This window comes from Nestor notabilis, unplaced genomic scaffold, assembly GCF_000696875.1.
Source record: "Nestor notabilis isolate BGI_N333 unplaced genomic scaffold, ASM69687v1 scaffold13562, whole genome shotgun sequence".
Lineage (NCBI taxonomy): Eukaryota > Metazoa > Chordata > Aves > Psittaciformes > Psittacidae > Nestor > Nestor notabilis.
This window is the reverse complement of record NW_009917048.1, coordinates 82,314-105,300: the sequence shown is the minus strand read 5'-3', so window position 1 is coordinate 105,300 and position 22,987 is coordinate 82,314. Positions and strand designations below refer to the sequence as shown.

General features: G+C 37.9%; 1 protein-coding gene across 1 annotated transcript in view; it reads left to right on the top strand.

Annotated features, from left to right (window-relative positions):
* The window catches only part of UNC79 (unc-79 homolog (C. elegans)), a gene marked incomplete at its 5' end in the record, with an annotated part of 38,099 nt that overhangs the window by 5,932 nt on the left and 9,180 nt on the right, over nt 1–22,987 (top strand). The window contains 8 exons of the mRNA XM_010024910.1: nt 464–637; nt 1,752–1,820; nt 2,368–2,478; nt 6,866–6,970; nt 13,811–13,888; nt 16,292–16,381; nt 20,767–20,942; nt 22,681–22,867. Coding sequence (XP_010023212.1) covers nt 464–637; nt 1,752–1,820; nt 2,368–2,478; nt 6,866–6,970; nt 13,811–13,888; nt 16,292–16,381; nt 20,767–20,942; nt 22,681–22,867 — 990 coding nt within the window. The remainder of the gene's footprint in view (nt 1–463; nt 638–1,751; nt 1,821–2,367; nt 2,479–6,865; nt 6,971–13,810; nt 13,889–16,291; nt 16,382–20,766; nt 20,943–22,680; nt 22,868–22,987) is intronic.

Below are 22,987 nucleotides of genomic sequence, written 5' to 3'. Positions count from 1 at the left end.
CTTCCAAAAACATGGCAGTCGCTTTATACAGAGATTTTGACATCACTTTAAAACTGCTTATGTCTTTCCAGGCCTGACCTTAGTATGTAAGCCAAAAAAGCATAGATGGTATACTGAACATTAATGGACATATCTCTTTTAAAACTGTCCAAAGGAAAATGTATGATCAGCTGGTGAATACTTCAGGAGTTCTGCTCTTTTTTCTTACTGCCATGTCAGTCTAAGCAGGTTATGAGTAAGAACCCCGCTTACAATATTTTGGCTCAAAATTGCTTGGTCAATACGTTAGAAACTGAACTAGACTTAACTGTGACGTACACATTTCAAAATCCCCGCATAACATTTTATCATTAGCATTATAGAAGAGGTAAGGTCTGAACAAATTACCTTGGCATTTCCAAATACTGTTTAAGGGACCATTCCTACATATGTACACTTGCTTAAAGTTTCTGTTGTTTCCCAGGGTTTAAACAACAAAAAGAATTTACCAGCAGGGGGTGCAATGCTACGCTGTTTGGAAAATATTGCTACCTTCATGGAAGCCTTGCCGATGGATTCACCCAGCAACCTCTGGACCACAATTAGTAATCAGTTTCAGACGTTCCTTACTAAACTTCCCAGTGTTTTGCCACTTAAGGTATGATGTATGGACATCTGAAACGAGCTATTCTGCCATTGGTCAGGATGTACCAAAACAGTGGGAAAGCTGTGGGTGAGAAATCAGAGTAGAATGTTGTGAATATTTTCTAATGATTCGACTAATGTCTCCAGAGAACTGGATTTATTGTATATCTGATCTATGACTTTAATTATATTTTCTGGTGGGTAACAATAACAACTCTGACAAGAGTACTTTCCACCTCTTAGTTGGCTTTTTTCTCTACAATTTCCACATCCTGTCCTTGTCAGATTATATTACTGCATTTGAGAGAATTGCCATTTTGGCAATAAAAATCCATCTGGTTTTAACCATTAAACCAAAATTCTCAAGTAGACTGGCACCACCTAATTAAGTTGCTAAAAGTACATGATAGTCAAGAGAGGCAGAGAGAACTGAGACTACTGGGAACTGAGCCTATTCTGTTTGGCTGAGTGGGCTGTAGTTCTGTCTATAATTAGAATGTAGTTGCAGAGACTGAATCTAGAACCTTTCTGCTCTGATTTCTGAGTAGTCAGAGGACAAACAGAGAGATCTTATCCCCTAGTGTGTATATTTCCAGATGCATTTTCAATAAACACAGTAAAGAATTTTCTGAGTCTTTCCAGTAGACATAGGATTCTGATGCCCTTATTCTGACTAGTCTGTGGCATGAATGAACTGAGGGGTAATTTCTTCTGTGCAAAGCAGTGTTGCTCAGTATGAGCTGAGAGATCCAAAATCTGTCTCTTTTTGCAAATCCGTTTTTATTACAGTGAAAATAGATTTCTTGGAAGTTTTTGTCATAAAAGGGGTGAAGTTAACTCTTCTAAAGTAGCCCCTTAGTGCAATTTTCTCACCTCAAGGCCCATTCCATGGTACTTTACCAGTGAAGGAGTATGACTGTGTGTTCCAGAATAGACCAGTTTAGGCAAAGTAAGAACGATAAATCATCAGGGATCATTTTTTCAGACTTCATTGGTAACTTATTTATAATTGCTACCACTAAAAGTGAGATGTACTGAAAAATGTACTAACTTTTTTCTTTTTTTTTTTTTTTTCTTTTGGTTTTTGGTTTCTTTTTTTTCTTCCCTGACTTTAAATATGTTTACAGTGTTCTTTAGATTCTAGTTTAAGAATCATGATTTGCTTGTTGAAGATACCTACCACTAGTGCCACCAGGGTAAGTTCTAAGAAGACAAAACTCTGTTGCCTTAGATTTGGGCAGCTTGTGCTATTCTATGGATGTGTTCTTACCCCCTAACTAGGAGAATATTGTATATAAGCATAAAATTGTGCAGTCTGATACTCTTTGGAGAGCAATTAGAGCTTTAGAATCTAGGTTACAGTAAAGTGCGGGTAGCATAACATTCCTGTGGGTGTGAATGTGTATCTTCTTAAAGATTTGATGTTCTTTAGAAGTTCTGCAGTACAATTCCACTGAGGTCAGTGAGGCTTTCCTGAATAAACACTCCAGAATGTCTTGTATCTTGTAAGATACAAGACTCTGTCAGAGGTGAAACTATTTTCTAATTTTTTACTTCTAATTTCTCACACAAGCATGAAGGCAAGTGCTAGATAGAACAGGCATTTGACCAAAACCCTGTAAATTCCAGCAAGATAGCCTCTGAGCTAAAAATAATGCTGTTCCATTCAGGCGTTTCAGGGTTGGAACGCTTTTTCTTTGCTGAGTGACCAGTTATTGATTTTTCTAAATCATGTCATTGCAGAGTCTTCTGGAGCCTTTTTCAAAATTACTAAGCTTTGTAATTCAGAATGCTGTCTTCACTCTGGCCTACCTGGTGGAACTGTGTGGGTTGTGCTACCGGGCCTTCACTAAGGTAACAGTGACACTCTTATCTTCCTTTAGGGACAACTGAAAATAGGATAGACAAAGACCTGCTTCCCTCAAGTAGCATATTTGTAAGTGACTATTAAATCAGTATCAAGTTTCAGACATATCAACAGTTTTATTGTAGTTTGGCTAATCAAGTAGTGATCATGATTCAGTGCCATTTAACAATACTGAGTTTCACATTCACAGTATAGACACAGACAAAGGGAACCTGCTTAAAACATTGCTCAGGAAAGCATTTTGGTGTGATTTCATGACTTGGGATTTTTTTTTCTCTTATAGAGATGATAACTGATATTCATGCATGACTTAACATGTCTGTACAGTTATATCTTTCCTAGTCCACATTCCTTGTGCAATAAAACTTAAATATTCCTGGTAGTGCCGTTTGAGAGCACAGCTGTGAGGGGAGGCAAAACATAGCTAACTAAAATGGGAGACTCCAAGTTAGGAACTTCCCAGCTTAGATCCTATTACATTCTGTATTAGGTATCTTATTTGGCGTGCATGGCTGTAAGCTGTGTAGAAAATAGAACAGTATTTATGCACCTTTAAAAAAGTTTTTAGGATTCCTGGATGAAAGCTATGGTGTATGAATAATACTCAGTTGTTATTCAAGTTCAATTTTGTAAGAAGCTGAACAACAACAAAATCCACAAAAAACAATCAAACCTTTTACTAAGGCCCTACATGCTTCATTATGTAGATAGTTGAGGTACTAAGCAATAGTGTTGCTTTAGCTACTAATTGCACAGTTTTCCATCTTTGATATGTTTGTCAAAACAGCAATTATTCCCCAGGAAACGTTCTATCATAAATAGCTACAAGAATTTGTGTATTGATAATGTACAACTGGGACATGTGTTGCTTCAGTCTTAATAAGACTTAAAATATCACTGGAGAAACCATGAAGAAGAAATTATAAAAGCAAGTGACACTGTCACAAGAAAATAAAAACTTCTACTAGTTGTAATGGTTCGAAGCATTAAATAGAAACTAACAGTATGTTTAATTACAGTAAACAAACACTAGCTTTTTTGTCTGATTTGAAAGAGAAGAGTTTATGAAGGAAAAAAGTCGTGAATACAGAAGAGACTGTCTGGCTTTTGGAAGTAATTTGACTTAGATCTATGGTTATGGCTTTGGGCAAGGTAAACAGAGAAAAACATTAACTTGAAGTCCAACTGTGTTTGGTTTTTTTTGTTTTGGTTTTGGTTTTTTTTTGTTTTTGTTTTTTTCATTGAAACGAAAAAAGCCTCATTTAAAACTGAAGCAAAGAAAGTCTTCTTGCATTTGTGTTCTGATAAGACTGTTTCATGTATGCCTGCTAAAGCAAATTGTGAAATACAGGAAGTGTTTCACTCCCCTCATGCTCTGCATTTTTGATTAATTCATGAGAATTTTATTAAAATGATGGTATTAAAAACCCCTATGCATGCCTCCTGGTTTAATGTTCTATTAATATATTGAGTACTTAATTGTATGCAGGAAGCTTGGGTTATAGTGTATGGTAAAATTTCTTTGTTGATTTAGTTTAATGCAACCTGGTAACCCAGAAATGGAATCATTAGTGAACGGTCTCCTGCAATTTATAGCCACAAAATGCTTAATTTAGTGGAATTCCACACTATGTTATCTTATTTCTGAAAGCTTACCATGGTTTCACATTAAAAATATTAAATGAATGACTGGTGTTAGGAAAAAACCCAAACAAATCAGTTGTGATGTCTGTGTTTCTCTTCAGTGGAAATCACTGTAGCCAAGTAAGAGTGTTGTTTGTGATAGAGTACCACATAGAAGTGAATTCCAGAAGGAACATCATTTGTGAACATTGAAACTATTCAGATTTAATTATTTGTTTTGTAACTTTGAATGTGCTGGCTGGAACAAAACAGCAACTTTTAGCTAAGCTGTGGAGGTTTCTTTTCTTTTTGAAGAGCAAGCTACTCTGATACGTACTTTGTAGAGGTCAGTGCTGTACAGCCACTCCAAATCTTTTTTTCCTAATACCCTGTGGCAGAAATATCTCAGTTTGTCTTGTCTTGGAGCCTGAAGACTCAAGTCAATCTGATATTTCCTTGTCTGAGTTTCTGTTCCAGGTCAGCAATTTGATTTTGCAATGCCTTTGGAAGTTGAGGCATCTCTTCTGCGGATTGTAATCTTATCTTTAGTTTTCCTTTCAGGCATGTTAAGTTCCTAAATGGACAGTTTTTTGCTTTCTGATCTCTTGCAGCTGTATAAGCTAGAACATAAACTTAGCCTTTTCCTAGCATTCTGCTACCCTTATTAGGTAAATGCAGAAGGCCACTGAGTTGGACATGACATGATTTTGCTATTGTATTTTTTGAAATGGGCTATCTTCGGGATTTGTAATTACTGTAGTAGTAGAGATAAATAAAGAATTTCGCTTTATAATGGCTTACTTGGAGCATAGCATACCACTCCATTAAAGAACTAGATTTACTGTTCTTATTACTAAGTTTGGGCCCTGAGATACTGCTAGAAAAAAGCTTAAGTAGTTTCATGTTCTACACATAGTCCTCTGGCAAGTCACAGTTTGATGGTTGCAAGGCATTTTTTCTTAGGGATGCATAGACATTTGAGAGGATTAATTTGGCTGAAAAAGGGGTTGAATTCCTAACTCTTTGGTACCAGGTTTACACATGTGGCTCCCCTGGGTGTTATTCTTATGGACATCTCTGTGGCAGAGTATGAAGTTCTTAAAGTATGTTTACACATATTTGTGTTTAAGCTATGTTTATACATATTTATCTCCAGCAGAATGATAGGAATAAGCAGACTTCAGTAGGAAGGGTACTCTGGGCTATTGACTTCAGCATCATCACTCTTGGTTTACAGTGCAGGAAGCAAGAGTTCAGATGTCTAAAAAACATTTTGCTTGAATTTGCTTCATCTCTCTGCACTGCATGTGCTTAACAAACATTAAGGGTTTAGACTGTGAGACAGGAGACTTCTTTGAGAAAGAGTTAGCTCAGTGTCATGTTAGTCTTAGAGCCAGGGAAAGCTGGGATTCATGAAGACTATGCTTCCTTCCCAGTGTTCTTACAAAGCAATTTATTATGGCCCAATTATATACTGTGTAGAACAGGTGTTAATCTGTAAAATAGCTGCATGCTCTTGAAAGTATTCTACTTCTCTTCTTTTCCAGTATGTGCAGGCTACTGTACTGGGTTACTGATAGGAAATTCTGTGCACTGTTTTGGGGAATGTAATTGTCAAATGTTTGAGCATGGCACTGCATTATGGTCGTGTCTCAGGACTGTGAAGGAGTATGATGGTGGTAAGGGTCACTCTCACTTGTGAATTCTAGCAAGTAATCAGTTCTGTTTGCACCTTGAGTATTGTGCACCATTCTGGTTCCCCATTCCCAATCAGAATATAGTAGAATTGGAGAAAGTTCAGCTAACTGTAACAAGAGTGATCAAACAGTGGGATAAGTTCCATAGACAGAGCAACCAATTTAGGACTCTTCAATCTGAAAAAACCAAAAACTGATGGGAATGTGAGAGAAGTCTGTAAGGTTACAAGTGACTCAGGCAGGGATGGATAATTTCATACCTTTCCAGTACAAGAACAAGGATATATCAAGTTTATAGGAACCAGTGTCAAAACAAATGAAGGGAAGTGGTTCTTCAACAGCGTGTGACTCCTTGCAAAGTACTGTGGGTGCTCAAAGTTGACATGGGTCCAAAAGGTCAATGGACATGTAAGTGTCCATGTAAGTTCTAATCTCCCCTGGCTGATTTTCCCGTATGCTTTAAAATGTTTCTGTTGTAGCAGCTCTAGCCAAAAGGGATTTTTTATTTTTTTGTGTAAGTGGGAAAGTACTACTAGTCTAATATATGAAAATAGATGGCCAAGCTGCCTTAGTGCAGGTATGCTTATTTCAAGGGGAATGACAACAGAAAAAGGTATGGTAAAAGGTAAACCATTTCTGGCAGGTTTAATGAAAGAGTGATGCTAAATACTATCGCCAGTTTTGTTCTCCTGTGTCAGTCCTTACTGCTTTCCTCTTTTCCTTTTATATGGAGCTACTTATTGAAATCTATGCTGCATGCCTGGGCTTTATAACTATTTTATAAAAATCTATTATATTTCACATGTGACATATTAAAATCTTGGATATAGTGCCTGATACATCAAAGAAGAATCACCCTGATTGATGTCTGTTCAGTCAAGTCTGGAAAATTACATAAATGATGAATGATGTGTGCTTTTTTTTAAGGCAGGAGAAACCAGTACACTTTTGTAACTTTTTTGTTCTCCAACTTAGATCAAAACTATCTTTATGGCTTACTAGTGGGTGTCAGTGACTTTCAGAACATTCATAATTCTATGTTTTTCTCTTGTAGGAAAGGGACAAATTCTACTTGACACGCAGTGTCATATTGGAGTTACTGCAGGCACTCAAGTTAAAGTCACCATTACCAGATATGAATTTGCTGCTGTTGGTGCAGGTACAGAAGATTCACATATAATTCTTATACTAATCCTGTCTCGGCCCAAATTCGGGGCGGGGGGTGGTGAGGTGGGTGTTGAGGAGCAAGTCCAACGTGATTGCAGAAAGTACTGGCAATGTCAGGGAAGCAAGGATGTTTTGAATCAAAATCCAGTTACATTTTTAACCATAGGTGCATACATTTAGATGTGGGAACACTAGAATTTAAGACATTGTCATGGTTTAAGCCCAGCAAGCACCTTAGTACCACACAGTTGCTCGCTTGCTTCCCTCCAGTCCCCAGTGGAATGGGGAGGAAAATTGGGAAAAAATGTAAAAACCCGTGGGTTGAGGTAAGAAAAATTTAATAATTGAAATAAAAGTAAAATGTAAGAACACAGCAACAATAACAACAACAATAATAAGAGGAAATAGAAAGAGAAGAAATAAACTCTGCCCCCATCCCCCCACTCTTTCTAGCTAACTCCCCCCGGTTTATGTACCAAGCATGATATTCTATGATACGAAACATGCCTTTGGCTAGTCCAGTCAGCTATCCTGGCTGTGCTCCCTCTTGGTTCCCTGTGCCCCTCCTCACTGCAGACCATGAGACTGAAGTCCTTGATCAGGGTAAGTGCTACTTGGCAACAACTAAAACATCAGTGTGTTATCAACATTATTCTCAGACTAATTCTCAGACTAAAGCCAAAACACAGCTCTGTACCAGGTACTGGGAAGAAAATTAACTCTATCCTAGCTGAAACCAGGACAGAAACTAAATTTGGAATCTGCATTTCCCAGGGTGATAATGACCTGTGCATCACTGCTGTTGTTTTGAGGATCACAGAATGTATCTTGAGTTGGAAGGCACCCCTTAAGATTAAGTCAATTGAGCTTCACACAATGCAGCAGCTATCCCAGTGGGGCAGCTGCTGCGTTGTCTTCATATCATTACCCCAAAACTAGTGAGCAGTCTGTGTAGGAAGGGGTTCTTGTTGTTCAAGGGCCAAAACTCAATTTCTGTCTGTTCAGGCAGGCAGTAAGCTGCCTCCAGACCCTGAAGGCCATTCTCTTATAACATGGAGTTTTCCAGCAAAGAATACATAGACAATATTTCTATTCCTTTCGTTCTGTGGAATGAAGGAAGGAGTTAGGCTAGCTTTTTCGCAGGAAAATCTGAGGAAGTAAGATACAAACCTGTGAAAAATCTTTCTGCCTCCAAAATGCCAAGTGTGGCACTGTTTAGCACTGTAAGCCTGTTCCACAAAAACGATTTACTGAAGCCCATCAATTTTGATCACAGGTAGTCTGCTCTTGTTGTTTACAATGAGCTAACCATTATAGGTGTTTAGTAACTTTAAATTACAGGGGATCAGCATAACAGCACTCCATAAGGTTCAAGGAATATGTTAGTTATGTAGAACATTCATAATGCTCCCAGCACTACAGTTTCATTTACTCTTTTCCCTCCCATTATGGGGTCAAAGCTTCATATAGCTTACTGTGGGCTCATTTTCTTTTGAATACTCATGCATTACTCATAGTAAGTGAGTGGTTGCCTGTTGGCAGAGAAATAATACTGACAAGTGAAATTATATAGCAGTTAGGATAACTCTGAAAACAATTATTATGTCATCAATGATAGAGGAAGAAGTTGGGACAGGGAAGAATAACAACTTGGGTTATTTTCTTCTGATGGCAAATTGTTATTTTGTTAAATCCATTTTAACCTAAAAAGCAGAAATTTGCCTGTTTTTTTTTTTTTCTTTTTAAAGCCCAGACTTCTTTTTTCAGTCCCAGCCAAGAGTGTCAAATAACAACCACCAACCTCCAACCTCTTTCTATCTCATGGGTGCAGTGATGCAGCTTGATACTATGTGCATCAGTGTTAACTGATTTGAACTGACTTCACCTGTATTACAGAATAAAGCAATATTTCTGCATTGCTCCTCTGTATTGCTCAGTCCTATGGCTACTGTAAAGGGTGACAATCCCACAGTCTACTCAATTCTGAATTCCTCATTTGAGAGTACAAACACACTGCATCAGTTTTGGCAGTGGGATTTAACTGGTAAACACTTGTCCTTCACATTGAGTCAATTGCCTGATAGACACAATAAGCAAAATTCTCTCCTACATTATCTTTATGGGATAAAGATGAAATGATAATTGCCTGGGTTTTCCTCCTAGCACTGTTGCCATATAATGCATTCGCTTTGGGATATATCTGTACCTTACACAACAGCACCTAATGTGGATTGAATGCCTTTTATGATGTCTCTCTTTCAGAGACTGATTCATATTTTCTGCTATCCAAGCAGCCAGCTTCTGATTTTATGTAGTCAGTGGTAAAGAATAGGGGTTGTATTCAGACCATCTGCCATCGATGCCTACTGGCGGCATGATGAGTACGTCTCCCATTGACGGTGCAAATTGACAGCCCTCAGTACTATGTGGTCTGAATCATTCAACAGCCTCTTGAATTTAAATACCATAGTAACCACTAAGCCCATCTTAAGCACTGTTGTAATTTAAGAAACCTACTAGTAAAAAACACATATGTATCTGATTATTTTAACTTTTCTGGTATCATGAATAGAATGAAGGGGATGGTTCACCTCTTTACCACACGAAGCTTCTATAATGTTAATTCAAATTGTATGGGTTTGAATCACAGAATCACAGAATGGTTTGCGTTGGAAGGGACCTTAAAGATCATCTAGTTCCAACCCCCTGCCATGGGCAGGAACACCTTCCATTAGACCAGGTTGCTTAAAGCTCTGCCCAACCTGGACTTGTTTTGTCTCTCGCTTTCAGCCAACAGTTTGTCAGCATCATTTTGTGTTTGAAAAATAGCCCCCAAGTTCTTTCTTATTCATTTTCCTCCTTAAGAAAAGAGAATTAAGCTATTACTTCTTGTGCACATAGCTGCCTTATTGCATTTTACACACCTCATCAATACAGAGCAACAGGATGTCAGGGGACACAAGTGATGGGGCAAGCAGAGGAAGACTGGGAAGTTAAAGGTGGTTCCTGTCCTTCCATCAAACCTGTCTTCTGTACAAAGAAAGCCTTCATCCTGTTCACCCCACTGTGTTCTGCCTCTGCACCCACAGTGAACCATTTCAGAAGCAAGTCTTCACTTTTCAGATTGCCTTGAAGTTTGATAGTGACAGTTCCTCTTACAGGTCTGCAAACCAACTCTGTCTTAGTGGTGTGCATCAAAGACTGTGTGTGCACTGGCTGTTAGTTTAACAGGTATCCATAAAGCTATAGTGGAGTTAACATAGCACCAAACAAAAGCAGTTTTAACTTGCAAGACAGTCGTGTCCTCCTGGACATGTTAGCCTGTATCCAGGATTCTATATAGACAGTGCACAGAGAACAGAGATTCAGTCCAAATGTTCCAGATAACAAAGGAGGTAGGAGCACTTCAGTGATAGATTAGTCGTGGGCTGATTAACAAAGGAATTCCTAGGAATGTACATTTGACACCCACATCCATCCAGGTTACATGGTGCTATCAGTGTCACTGTTGACATCAATGCTAAGACGAGAGCTAATTTTAACCACTTTACGAAGAATGAGAATTTTAACTAGATCACCCCAATCATTGCATAGGTGTCTTGGATGATAAAGGGCACGGAAAGTCTGTCTCCTTGATTTGTCCTGGCAAATGAAAGTCATGATATACATGCTGCTGTTCCATGGGTTTCCATAGGAACTGCTTCTTCACCCAGCATTTTGTTTCCCAGTGCTTTTCTCCCACTCACATTTCACCAGCACATATCTTCAGGATTTCCACTGACTTCAGATTATATTAGTGTCTCATTAGGATTTACTTGTTCAGTCAAACTCTAAGGTTCAGTGTATCTCATCTGTTTTGTTTAGGTGACTCCTACTGTGGGCCAGACCTTCAGCCAATGTAAAGCAGTGTATATCTAATGGTTCTGCTTTATGTTTCTGTGGCGATCTGATTCATTAATTACTGAATAGAAGGATTTAAAGATTATAAGATTATGTTTTAAAAACTTTATGAATGGAAGTATGATTATAGATTATGGTATCTAGATAATTCACTACAGTTAGCAGACATTCCCATTTAGACATTATTTTGCAGCTGTATCTCAGCTGACAATGTTAGTAAGAGGCATAGCAATTATTTGCCCATTTCTCATCTTTTTGCAGTGTGGGGGTGTTTTCCTTTTTTCTTTACATATGGCTAGCATTAACTCTCTTGCCAGTGACGTCTTAATGTATTGCAGTATTTGCAGAGGGAGACAACGTGAGTGACAGTGAATTGGACTGGAAATGTAGGATATTTTTCTTTTTGATTTCCCCATTCTCTTTTGACTGCATTGCAACTTTAGGAAGGATACTTGGAACTGGCAGTTTGATGATGGGAAAGATAAGTTAAACAAGGCCTAACTGTTCATTAGAAACAGAATAGGGTTTGCCAACTGTTTTTCACATATAAATTAATATCTCTTGTTTAAGCCGAACTCCTCTGTGCAAAAGATGTAGAAAGCTTACAGGAGGCCAGTAAAGGCTGCTGCTTCTTATTATTGCATTTAAAGAAAGTGTTGTCTGAAATAAATGACACTTGTCTTTGGCAAGGGTTTTTTGTTGACTTATATGGTGAGTGCTGTACAGTGTCTGTAGCAGTGCACTGAACTCACTGTTGAATGCTAAATATATTCAGCTAGATTCTTCAGGGAATTATGGTCCTTTTTTGCAGCTGATGTAGTACAAGAGGACTGTAATTGACACAAAAATAGTTGACTGAGAAATCCTTCACACAGGAAAACAACATCTATTGTCCAGTGGACCCAGTATCACGCGTGTTCTTTGTGAGACAGGGTGCATTAGGAGAAAATCCATCATCTATTTGCCTCGGTCCATTAATGGTCCTTCTTTTTAAAGAGAGGTAGAGAGTCATGGTTGCTTTTTGAATTAAGACTCAACTGTCCACTGGATTGATAGAGCCCATAACTATAAGGCTTTCTTTTGCTTCCCATGTAATTAGAGCTGCAGTACAAAAGAGGACCAGGCCATCTCTCAACTGAAATATGAGTTAGATTCCTGTTTTGTTTCCATTTGGCTTATTTTGGTGTAAAATAAATTCTAACCAGAAGAAGAGTCAGTTGGAGTGAGGCCTATATTTGAGGATACCTCATTAGATTATTAACCCAAACTCATGTATGTCTTTCTGATATTTATCTCAAAGAACAGACACTTCGTCAAGGTATAAGTTGAGTAGTTGTCAAGTCTTGGTAGGCAGTCTGAGTTGAGATGAAATCTGTCATTGAGCAGTAAAGCTCATGGAAGTTTGAAAGTAAATTCTAGATCTCTAAAGGATATTTGGAAATATTTTCAAGAAGAGTGGTCAGTCATTGAGAGTACTGCTAACACACATACATTACACAACTGTAAAACAAACTGTGTAGTCAATATCTGTCTCAGTTAGTGAAGGTACTATGGCATTAATTTTCAAGGAAGAAAGTTAAGACTTAGACCTTAGTTTTACAGTTCTTTCCTGTCTGCTGTTTCTTAGAAAGTTACATTGCATCACTATGGACAGAAATTGCTTAAGTAAAAATAAGGTATTAGGACAAGTTTCAGGAACAAGCAAATCATCTGCAGCATGTCCAATACATTATTGAAGCTTATAATGATTTAGTAACAGTATTATCAGGTCTAACATATGAATGATGTGGACATCAGAGATTTTGGGGCAAGGGATTTGGAAATAAGGGGGAAAAAAAGGCAAGGAAAGTAAGAAAAACAAATAGAGCCATTCTACTATAAAAGAATGATGCTGACCTTCTTTCAGAAAAAGCTTCTCTTTCTGTAGTATTGTGGCCTGTATTATGCAGAAGTTACACTACACCATACCAATAGTATGTGCTTACCTTCAAGATTGTTCACATAGAACTTCAGTGAAAGTGGTGTAATATCACACTGAAGGACATGGCATGCTGCCCTCACTTGGAGTATTGTGTCCAGTTCTGGTGTCCTCAACATAAAAAGGACATGGAGCTGTTGGAGCAAGTCCAGAGGAGGGCCACGAGGATGATAAGAGGACTGGAGCACCTCCCGTATGAAGACAGGCTGAGAAAGTTGGGGCTGTTCAGCCTGGAGAAGAGAAGGCTGCGGGGAGACCTCATAGCAGCCTTCCAGTATCTGAAGGAGGCCTACAAGGATGCTGGGGAGGGACTCTTCATTAGGGACTGTAGTGGTAGGACAAGGGGTAATGGCTTCAGACTTAAACAGGGGAAGTTTAGACTAGATATAAGGAAGAAGTTCTTCACAGTGAGGGTGGTGAGGCACTGGAATGGGTTGCCCAAGGAAGTTGTGAATGGTCCAGCCCTGGCGGGGTTCAAGGCCAGGCTGGACAGAGCCTTGGGTGACATGGTTTAGTGTGTGGTGTCCCTGCTCATGGCAGGGGGGTTGGAACTAGGTGATCTTAAGGTCCTTTCCAACCCTAACTATTGTATGATTCTATGATTTACTCTATAATGAATGAAGAACATTTGATATATGTAAGGAATAGCAAAGATACATATTTTTGCTCATAAAGAAGGTCTGTTTTATTGCATAATATCCTTCAAATTGCTTCTGCTCAGCATATATGTGTTAATTAAGCACATTAAAGTCAGATATTTTTTTCATTAAAATTAGATCATTTATAATGATGAATTAACTAGGTTGTTAATAAAGAAAGAGAGCTCCAAAGGCAAATTACCACGAATAAAAGCAAGAAGATATCTGATTTTAATAAAGTAATTAATAACTTATTAGTGTCTTCAGGTTCCTCCAAAAATAATTAAGAAATAACTTGTCGTTAATGTCTTCTTAGTTTGTTTGTGCAGATGCTGGAACAAAACTAGCTGAGTCAACAATCTTACATAAACAGATGATTGCTTCTATGCCTGGAGTAAGTACTGAATCAAACTCTGTCTCCTAGTTCTGTTTTTAAAAAAATGTGTCTTATTCAGATCAGTTTGCTTCATTTTAATGTTCATTCCTTTTCATTTATCCTTTGGTTGGCAAGGTGTATTGCAGACAGAGGTTGAGATGCTGCTTCTTTTTTATTGATGTTGGAAAAGTTCTGAACTTCATGTTGCTTCCTTTACTTTCACTGATAGTATTTATTCATGTAACTGCTTTAACTGGAGCCCGTGCTCAAGGCGACAACTGCAGATCTATGTTTCTCTGTAGGGAACAGACCAGCTGAAGCCTCAAAAAATAGTAGCAGGGAGGAAAGCCACAAGCTATTGCCCCCATTCTCACAAAAGACTATCTGGTTAAAGAAGGGCATTAATAGCATTTTTCTGGTGATGTATAAGTCATTCATCTATATCCTGCTGATGAGTGTAGCTGAATTACCAGTACTCATAATTGCATAGGCACAGAATATGCACCTGGTGAATGTGTTAGGAAGCAGCACAATAGGAGGTCTTGTTCCAAGGCACACATGACTGAGTACCCAAACAGATGGATGAGGGTTAGCCCAGGTCTGCTTCACGAGCTGAAGAAAACTCATTTCCCTGTATGTGTCTTGTCATGTTTAGGAGTGACCTAATAGGATTTTTCCCATATATCTTCTGAAGTGTGTGATTTTCTTAATGCGAATTTTAGTAATACCTTTTTTTTCCCCAAGAGAATATTTTAATTTATACTTGCTTTAAATAGATGGACTAATGTTGGTGTTAGAAGGTATGTTAGGAAAGTGATCATTTTGGAAGAAACAGAGAATCAGGCTGCCTGCTGCTTGAATGAAACAGAATAGATGGAGAGAAATCTTGTTTGATGAGAATTCTTTTGCAACTGAGCATTATTTGCAGAGGTTTGAATATAGTATCTTTTATAAATGTTATTCAGTATTTTAGGCCCCTTAGCCCACATAAACTGAATGGAGGATATGCTGCCAGTGACCTTCTTTTACTGTTTGTTATTCTGTCAAGGGAACTGACAGGCACAGCATTTGAAAAGCCAGAAGGTGGCATAGTTTAACACCGTGTAGATTGATATTAACATACATAATGAGAAGTGCCCAGGTCGGTTGCTTAAAAATAGAATGCTAGCATTTTCTCAAATATCAGCCACTAAAACTCAATTATGGCTAAATAATTTTGTGATCAAAACTAAATCTGGTTCTTTTGTATACTCAGGGTAATCAGTTTCTGTGCTTCAAAGTGCAGGTAATTAAATAGCGGTCAAAGAAGAGTAGTTTTCGCCAGTAAACTTTACTGCAGTGTTTTGCCCTGAACCTGTGACTTTGGATACAGTAGCTTTTGGTGACTTCAGAAAGATACCTAATTACATAATTTCATCATTTAGCCTCAGAAGTTAAACACTGCTTTTACTTGGCCCCTCAGATTGAGGCGTTTATAGTTCTCCTTGAATTTAACTGGCATTATCTTCACTTCAGATTGTTAATATGTAAACAGAAGTTTATATGATACCTAATGGGTTAGTCATATCACCTTCTGAAAGCTTCTCTCCAGGGTTCTCTAGTCTGTTCGAGGCTTTTATTTAGTCTGATAGCTTTGTTCTGTTGACTGCTTTGCACACCTTGTACTAGCTGAAGGCCAGATTTGCATTTCTCACTAGGAAAAAGATTATGAAAACTCGTACTGTGGGAATACAAGAAGCACCTGATTTCCTTTTGTTTTCCCTTTGAGGTTGTTCTTGCTCTGGTACAGGTTGCTTCTCAGTGCTTGCACTTTTCTGGTTAAACTTGGAGCACTTAATGAAAGATTTCGTTTATCCCTTATAGCCCTTGTCTTCCCTTTTGAAAATTGCAACTAGCTTAAATGCTATTAGAATGCTGTATTTTAAATGATTTTGCTTCAGGAATATCCCGGGGGGGGTGGGGGGGGGGAGTAACACTTGTAACACTTAGATTTCAGTGATGTTTATTTTACTAATGCTTACACATAAAATACATGAAGCCAGACATTTAATCTCTTTTTACATCACAATTAATATGAACATAAGGACACATATGCCTATGACTGAATTTTGTTTTCTGGGATGACTTGTGAACTGGTGAGAGTTTCATCAGTCAATCTTATTTTGCTGTCACAGAGTATTTTATGATGCATGAAAAAGCTACAGTGACTGAGCTCTTTTTATGTTATCATCAGATAAGAGGGCATATTACAGTGAGAAGAAAAACATCAAAGAATACCTATTCCTAGCTGAAGTAATCTAAGTATAAAGTAAACTAAAGAATTTGATACATACAAATTGTGCTCTGGTGAACAAGAAATGAAGACAAAGACATGAACATATTCAAAACCTGCTACATAAACTTACTTCTTTTATGTTCTAGTGCGGAACAGCAGCAATGGAATGCATGAGGCAATATGTTGGGGAAGTGCTGGATTTCATTGCAGATATGCATACCTTAACCAAATTAAAGGTTGGTTCTGTGCATACATTAATATAAAGTATATGTGCTTTTCATAAAAAATGCGCTTTCTGAAATGAATCTGCCTGGGAGAAATGTAGGAAGTCTTTGAGGATGACTGACAGGTTTTTTTCTTTCTTTTAAAAAGAATGTTAGTATTGTTACAGATTAGATACTTCTGGAGGATCAGTAAAAAGTAGCTTATGCAGTATTGAAATGGGGGCTGATTCAAATGTAGTGAGCACAATAAAAATGCAGGCTTGGTTTTTCTGAAATGTTGAGGATACGCTGATGTCATACTGAAATCACTGTAAGAAGTAGTTGTGTTGAATATAACCCATGGAAACATAAACCCCTTTGCCTGTACAACTTATTACATTCCTCTGGGGGATTTGTGTGTCTCATATACACAAACAGATACTTCAGTTGATTGAAAATTCAGAGATTATTGAAATGCAGTAATTGACCTAAAAAAAAAAAAGGAGGTGGGGGTGGTGACCTTCTTCTTATGGACGCTGTTGTTTCCATTGTCAGGTTATAGTCTGTTGAGGTTGGGAAAACTGAGTAGTTCTTACCTCTGTGTTCCAAACTGCTTTTTGGCTTCTGCACATTAGTTTGATGCCAAATTATAAGAGGAGTGATAGGACATAAAATATTTAGGAATGTATTTTATGAAAACATTCCTAGCTGGTCAAAAGCTGGTATTTCTGTTTCGTTGTGGAAGTCTGTATCTATTAAATTTCTTACAAAGTAGAAATACTTTAAAGTGTTTCAGGAAAGAATTAGGCTAAGTGACATTGCTATTATATAATAGGAAATAACAGAAGTATAGCTGTTTCAGTTGCTAGCAAAGTAGCATCTACTATTAATAGCTTAAATGAAGAACGTATGTAATATTTCAGCTAATATGCCAGTAATAGTCGTAATTCTGTGGAAAGGCAATATTTATTCTGTTTAGCATGACACCATCCCATGAGATAGTTCTATTGTACCATCTGAAGCTGAGTACTAAGTGAGCAGTGAGTTAGAGGTGAAACTTTGGTTAAAATCCTTATTTTTGTAGAGGGAAAACACCTGTCTTATAGTGGAACCATCTGTCACTTCTCAATGCCAGGCAAAGTTAAGAGTGTAGTCTCTTTAGCTACATACTGGTACCCTGCGCAAGGGTAAATTTCCTTCAGCACGTAAAACAGAGGTAGTGGTGTGACTGCCCTTGATGCTTCTAACTTCTGCAAAGCTGGCAAGACACATGAATGGTGTAGGAGTGCAGCAGAGGGACTGTTGCAGATACAGAGGAGAGTCTTTGCTGTCAAAGATGCAGCCAATTCTGAAATCTAGCAGTAGAGTTTTAGTCCTTGTGCACCAGCACCGGCAACAAGATGATTCAAGGGGAAGTTTGTCAATTGAAAGAGGTCATTTCGTCACTGGGCTCAGTCATATAGCTGCTAAGCTGCTTTTACATGATACAAAGCTCAGTTGCTGGATACAGAAAAACAGACTTATCTTATTCAGGCATTGCTTACACGCCTGGGCTTTGGTGTGCGTGGGCTCCTAGGGAATCTCTTTGAACAAGGTCTTGTATTTGTTTCGAACATGAAGAGCCACTGTGCTTCTGTAACACAGAGTGCATCTGCTAATAAGGAGTGTTGCTGGTCAGTTTTCCTAGTGTATAGTGTTTCCCTGAAAGGGCCTCTCTACTACTGCACCAGTCCTCTGCTGAAAGTTACTGGAAATGCACCGGAGTGTTTCATGCCACAGGTTTATGCAAGTATTCTGTGACAGGCAAGACAGAATAAATGATAACCTGTAGTGGATTTAGATACTGGGGTTCACTTACAAAGCAGTGAAAGGAGAACTTTTACCCTACTATTTTCTCACACACTCTCTTGCTTACTGTCCCTCTGTCCCCTCCACCCTACCTCATGCCCCGGAAGGGGACACCTTGTTGGAAGTTAATGATACTTACCACAAAGGAAGAAGCATCCCAGCTAAACTGAAACTCATGTCTCTTGAAATTCACAGTAACCTTGTTTTACTGGACAAAATATCCCTTCTGTTAAGTTCTTTCCCTGTTGGCCATATGCCTTGAATCCCATTGAGTTTAAAAAAAAATACTCTAATAAGGGAAGCAGCCTTTTTTGCCGGAGTAGAAATTGACTTCAAAGCACAAACTTAATTAACCATTTTTAGCTGAATTGGATTGCCTTCCCACTCTATCCTTTAAAGCTATTCACCCATTTCTCTTACAGTTCAGAACTGCTTTTGGAATAGGTAGGCAAATGAATCATAAATGAAGGAGAGAGACATCTGGTTTGCCAGTTCCACAATAAAACATGAACTTATCTGAAACCAGAAATGAGGAAAATTTTTTTATAAATACTTACAGGTATACTCTTTTCTGTGTAAAATGTTGCTATAGAGAGTTCTCTGCCATTTCTACTTTTCTATTCTGCCTCCCTTGAACTGTAGTCTAATTTTTAGAAATGTACTTAAAATACTTAAGTCTGATAAAAGGATAATTTCTTATGCTCAGTAGGGCTATTTTTTTGAAGTTTTATGGATATACGTGGGACATGAACTAAAACCTTATCCACTTCACTTTTACGTTTGAAATTAGAGAATAAGCTTCCCAAATGTGTAGTCTGGCCATTGAAAATTAAGTCAAACCCACATGATTTAAAATGTTATGTTTTGATTTAGCAAGGTAATACAGGAATCTGAGAACAAGATTAATGTAATAAGAGAGTCAAATATGACCCTAATTTTATGTATTGTAAAGAATAAACTTTGGCTGTCTTTGGAAAATTAAAATGCAGTTCTTGTTCAGAATCAGGCCAGATATATCTATTCTGTGGTTCCAACATAGTTTAAAATGTTTGTGTTTCTCAGTTTACAAATAGTCAGAACATTAAACTAATTCACAACATCTGAATTAAAATTCTTGAAGCTTGTTTAATATATTTACTTACGTTGTTTGGGTTTTTTTTAACAGAGGTGTTCCTAGGAAGTGAGTTTTAAGATTATCCAGTTGTACAGTTTCTTACTACAAGTATGTATTATCAACAGCATCTGGCCTACCAAACTAATACAAAGAATACCGTATGAGTTATATGAGCAGTAACAATCCCAACAGTGAAAGTTTAATCTTGGTTTTCAAATTTTGAAATTTGTACTCTGTAGAAATTCAGTTAACAGAAATAAAGCTGTTTATTCATTTCCAATGTCTTATTTTCATGTCTTTGAAAGAGGTTAATTATTTTCAGCCCTGCATATTAGCAACTGCATTATAAAAAAGGTATAAATGTTAATTTGCAAGATAATCACATTCCAGTTTATTGTTTCTGTTCAGTTTATTATCTGTTTTCCCTTTGGGATAGCATTTTAATTGGTAAAGCTCAGCAAGGTTTTACTTAGAAAATTCTCCCATTTTGGAAGACATATAATGTATCTGCCTACATACCTGTCTATCCTTTTTACCTGGCTCTATGACAAAGTCATTAGATATTCATGCTGGTATATAATCTTTTTTTTTCTCTTGAAAGAGACTTCAAGTAGGTGATTTTTCAGAGTTTAAGTTGCTGGGGTCAGATACTTCCCAATTATAAGATATTATTGGTCCACTGATTTTTATACTGTTGTTGTAATTTAATAACTGATGACCTGGATTTTCTTGTGCAAAGCATATGGCTCTCCTTTAACCAAGCAAATGCACTCAGCATGTGTTCTGTTAATCTAGTAACAGAAGGTAATGCAAAGTTAGCTTAATTAGAAATATACAAGTATCGCAAAAAGCACCAATGACGCATACCTTAGACTTGACAAAGCAGGAAAATAAAATATCTTCCCAGGTAAATATCTGCATGTTTCTTGGTAAAAGGTTTAGTCTTTTTATTTCCAGGGCTTAAAGGCATTTGTAAGTGAATAGTGCAACGTAGTCATATTGCTGGTGAATTTTTTAATTTCTGTACGTGTAAATGGAATATTGTACAGGGAAGACATTTCCTGCTCAGATGCTATCTAGTTAAATGGGTGGATTCTTTTATCTTCACTTAAACCGTCTGGATATGCAACCTTTAGTCTACATTCGTCAGCTATTGAGTTTGCTGATGAGAAAGATGCCTATACATTTTGGACAAATCATATTTTGTGTGGGCTCTTGAAGATGTGCCTCCCTGTGGAAAGATTTGCATCAAAAAGCTGCTGGTACTAATGTAGGGACTGGAGAGTTTTTTAAAAAAAAATCTATTTCTGAGCTTTATTCTGTAGTTTTGTAGATTCAGTTAGAGGCCCTGAGAAAGTAGTTGAAGGGAAATGGAAGAGAATACCCTGTTGCCTGGAAGAACATAGTACAAGTTAAATACTCTTTTTGGGTAGGAAATCAGATCTTTGTCTTGCAGAGTCACATGAAGACTTGTTCACAGCCACTGCATGAAGACACATTTGGTGGACATCTGAAAGTTGGGTTAGCTCAGATTGCTGCTATGGAGATCACCCGGGGAAACCACAGAGACAACAAAGCTGTGATCCGATACTTGCCTTGGCTTTACCATCCTCCTTCTGCAATGCAACAAGGGTGAGAATGTTTTTCCACAAAAAGGAGTACTAAAATGAGTTAGAAATCTTCACAAAATTCTGCATTTATTGCCAGATTCCATAGATAAGTCCCGCAGTAGGGAATGGTGGCCATGGAATGTTGTAGCAGCTGTTTAGCAGCTCCTTGATCCCTCAATGCAGTATTTAAAGTACATGCTAAAGGGATGGTGGAGGTAGCTTCATTGGCTTGGCTGGAGTTACCCTGGAAATTAACTTGATTCTCGATCTAGGTGAAGACGGTGAAAGCACACAGGTACTTGGTCAGTCCTAGAATTACAGAAAATTTATTGGGAATTATTGAGAATACAGTGGGAAAAGTCCTTTGAAATTATGGAGTACAGATGAGCGAGAACTGTGTCAGCCTATTGATATAATGATAAAATTACTAACCTCATCTGACTGAAGTTAGATGAGGGAGATCCTTTTCTTCAAGACAAGCTTTTTTATTCCTTTTAGCTATGAGAAATCCTAATTTGCAGTGGTTTATCTTAAAAAAAAAAAAAAGGGGGAGATACTGTTCCTTGTCTTACAACGACAATAAATGAGATGTTTTGAGTGTAGACCATTGGACTGTGTTTCAATAAACCCATATTCTTGTCCAAGTTTTGTACCAGACTACCTGCCCAGACCAGGATTCTGGGGACTAAGTTGCTTAGGCTCCAGTCCTGTAGATACATAGAATCAATTAGGTTGGAAAAGACCTTTAAGATTATCAAGTTCAAAATACATTTTCATGTATTTTCATGTAGAGCACACCTAGCTTTGGAAATACGGAGTTGTTACCTCCTTGTGCTTTAATTTCTTACATGTGAAAAAAAGGACTGTGTGTTCTTAGTTTAAGGTAGTGAATTTCTTTAAGACCCTAAAGGTACTTGAGGAAAAGCATTGTGTCAGAGTCTATTAAAAATAAATAAATTAATGGAATGCCTCTTTGCTTCTATGAGTCCTTGACAATGACATCAAATTAGAAATTAAAAAGTGGTGAGAGTTTCCTAGTAAATAGTGATTTATTGACTGAAATCCAAAGTCTTTTTTTCCCTGTGCTTATGAATTCAAAGGAGTATGTAATCTGAACTTGGTAACAGCAAGGGGACAGTCAAGATGACACCAGAGAAGTGTTACTCCTTTTTAGATTATAGAAGTGCATTGCTTTACAATTTGAGATTACACTAGATGATGGATGAATACATAAGTGTCACAAAAGAACATAGTCCCTTCCCTCAAAAGCATGCAGTCTAAATCTCCAAGGAGAGTCTAAGGAAAGGAGAAATTAACTCCACTTTATTGAGAGAGAACTGGAACACAGTGGAAGTAAGGCTTGGCGCCTGCTTTGGAGCTTCCTGTGGAATGAAGTATTCCCTGACCTTGCCCTGTCAGCCGCGTGCTGTCCAGCGAAGCAGAACGGAGCATTACACTTCAAAACGCTTCCCATCTGATGATTTCTGTGTTAAAAATCACTGTGTAGTGAACCAGTGAATCTGTGAATGTTTTAGACCTGTGTAGAGACTGTGTTTTAGACCCACCAAATGTGCTCTGTTGGACTTGTTAGCGGTACATCAAGTGCCCTAAGTTGTGTGTGGTTCTAGTCTCCCCATAAGCTGTACCAATGATCTGTGCCTCTAGCACACTGAGACTGCCTAGTGTGCACAAGGAGACTCCATATTTTGCGGAAAACCAAAAACCTTAGCATCGTTGTAAAATCCACTCTTTCTTGACAGGCCCAAAGAGTTCATAGAATGTGTATCACACATTCGTTTGCTGTCCTGGTTACTTCTGGGGTCTCTGACACACAATGTTGTCTGTCCAAATTCTCCATCATCTTGCATGCCTATTCCACTGGATGCGGGTTCACAAATTGCTGACCACCTTATTGTCATTCTGATTGGGTTTCCAGAGCAATCAAAGGTAAGGGATTCTGTGTTTTAAGCGGAGATGTGTTATATTTTGGCCTTATTACTGCAAACATTTATTTCTTTGTAAGGAAAAAGAAGGGCTAAAACCTTATTAAAACATGGGATTTAGGGA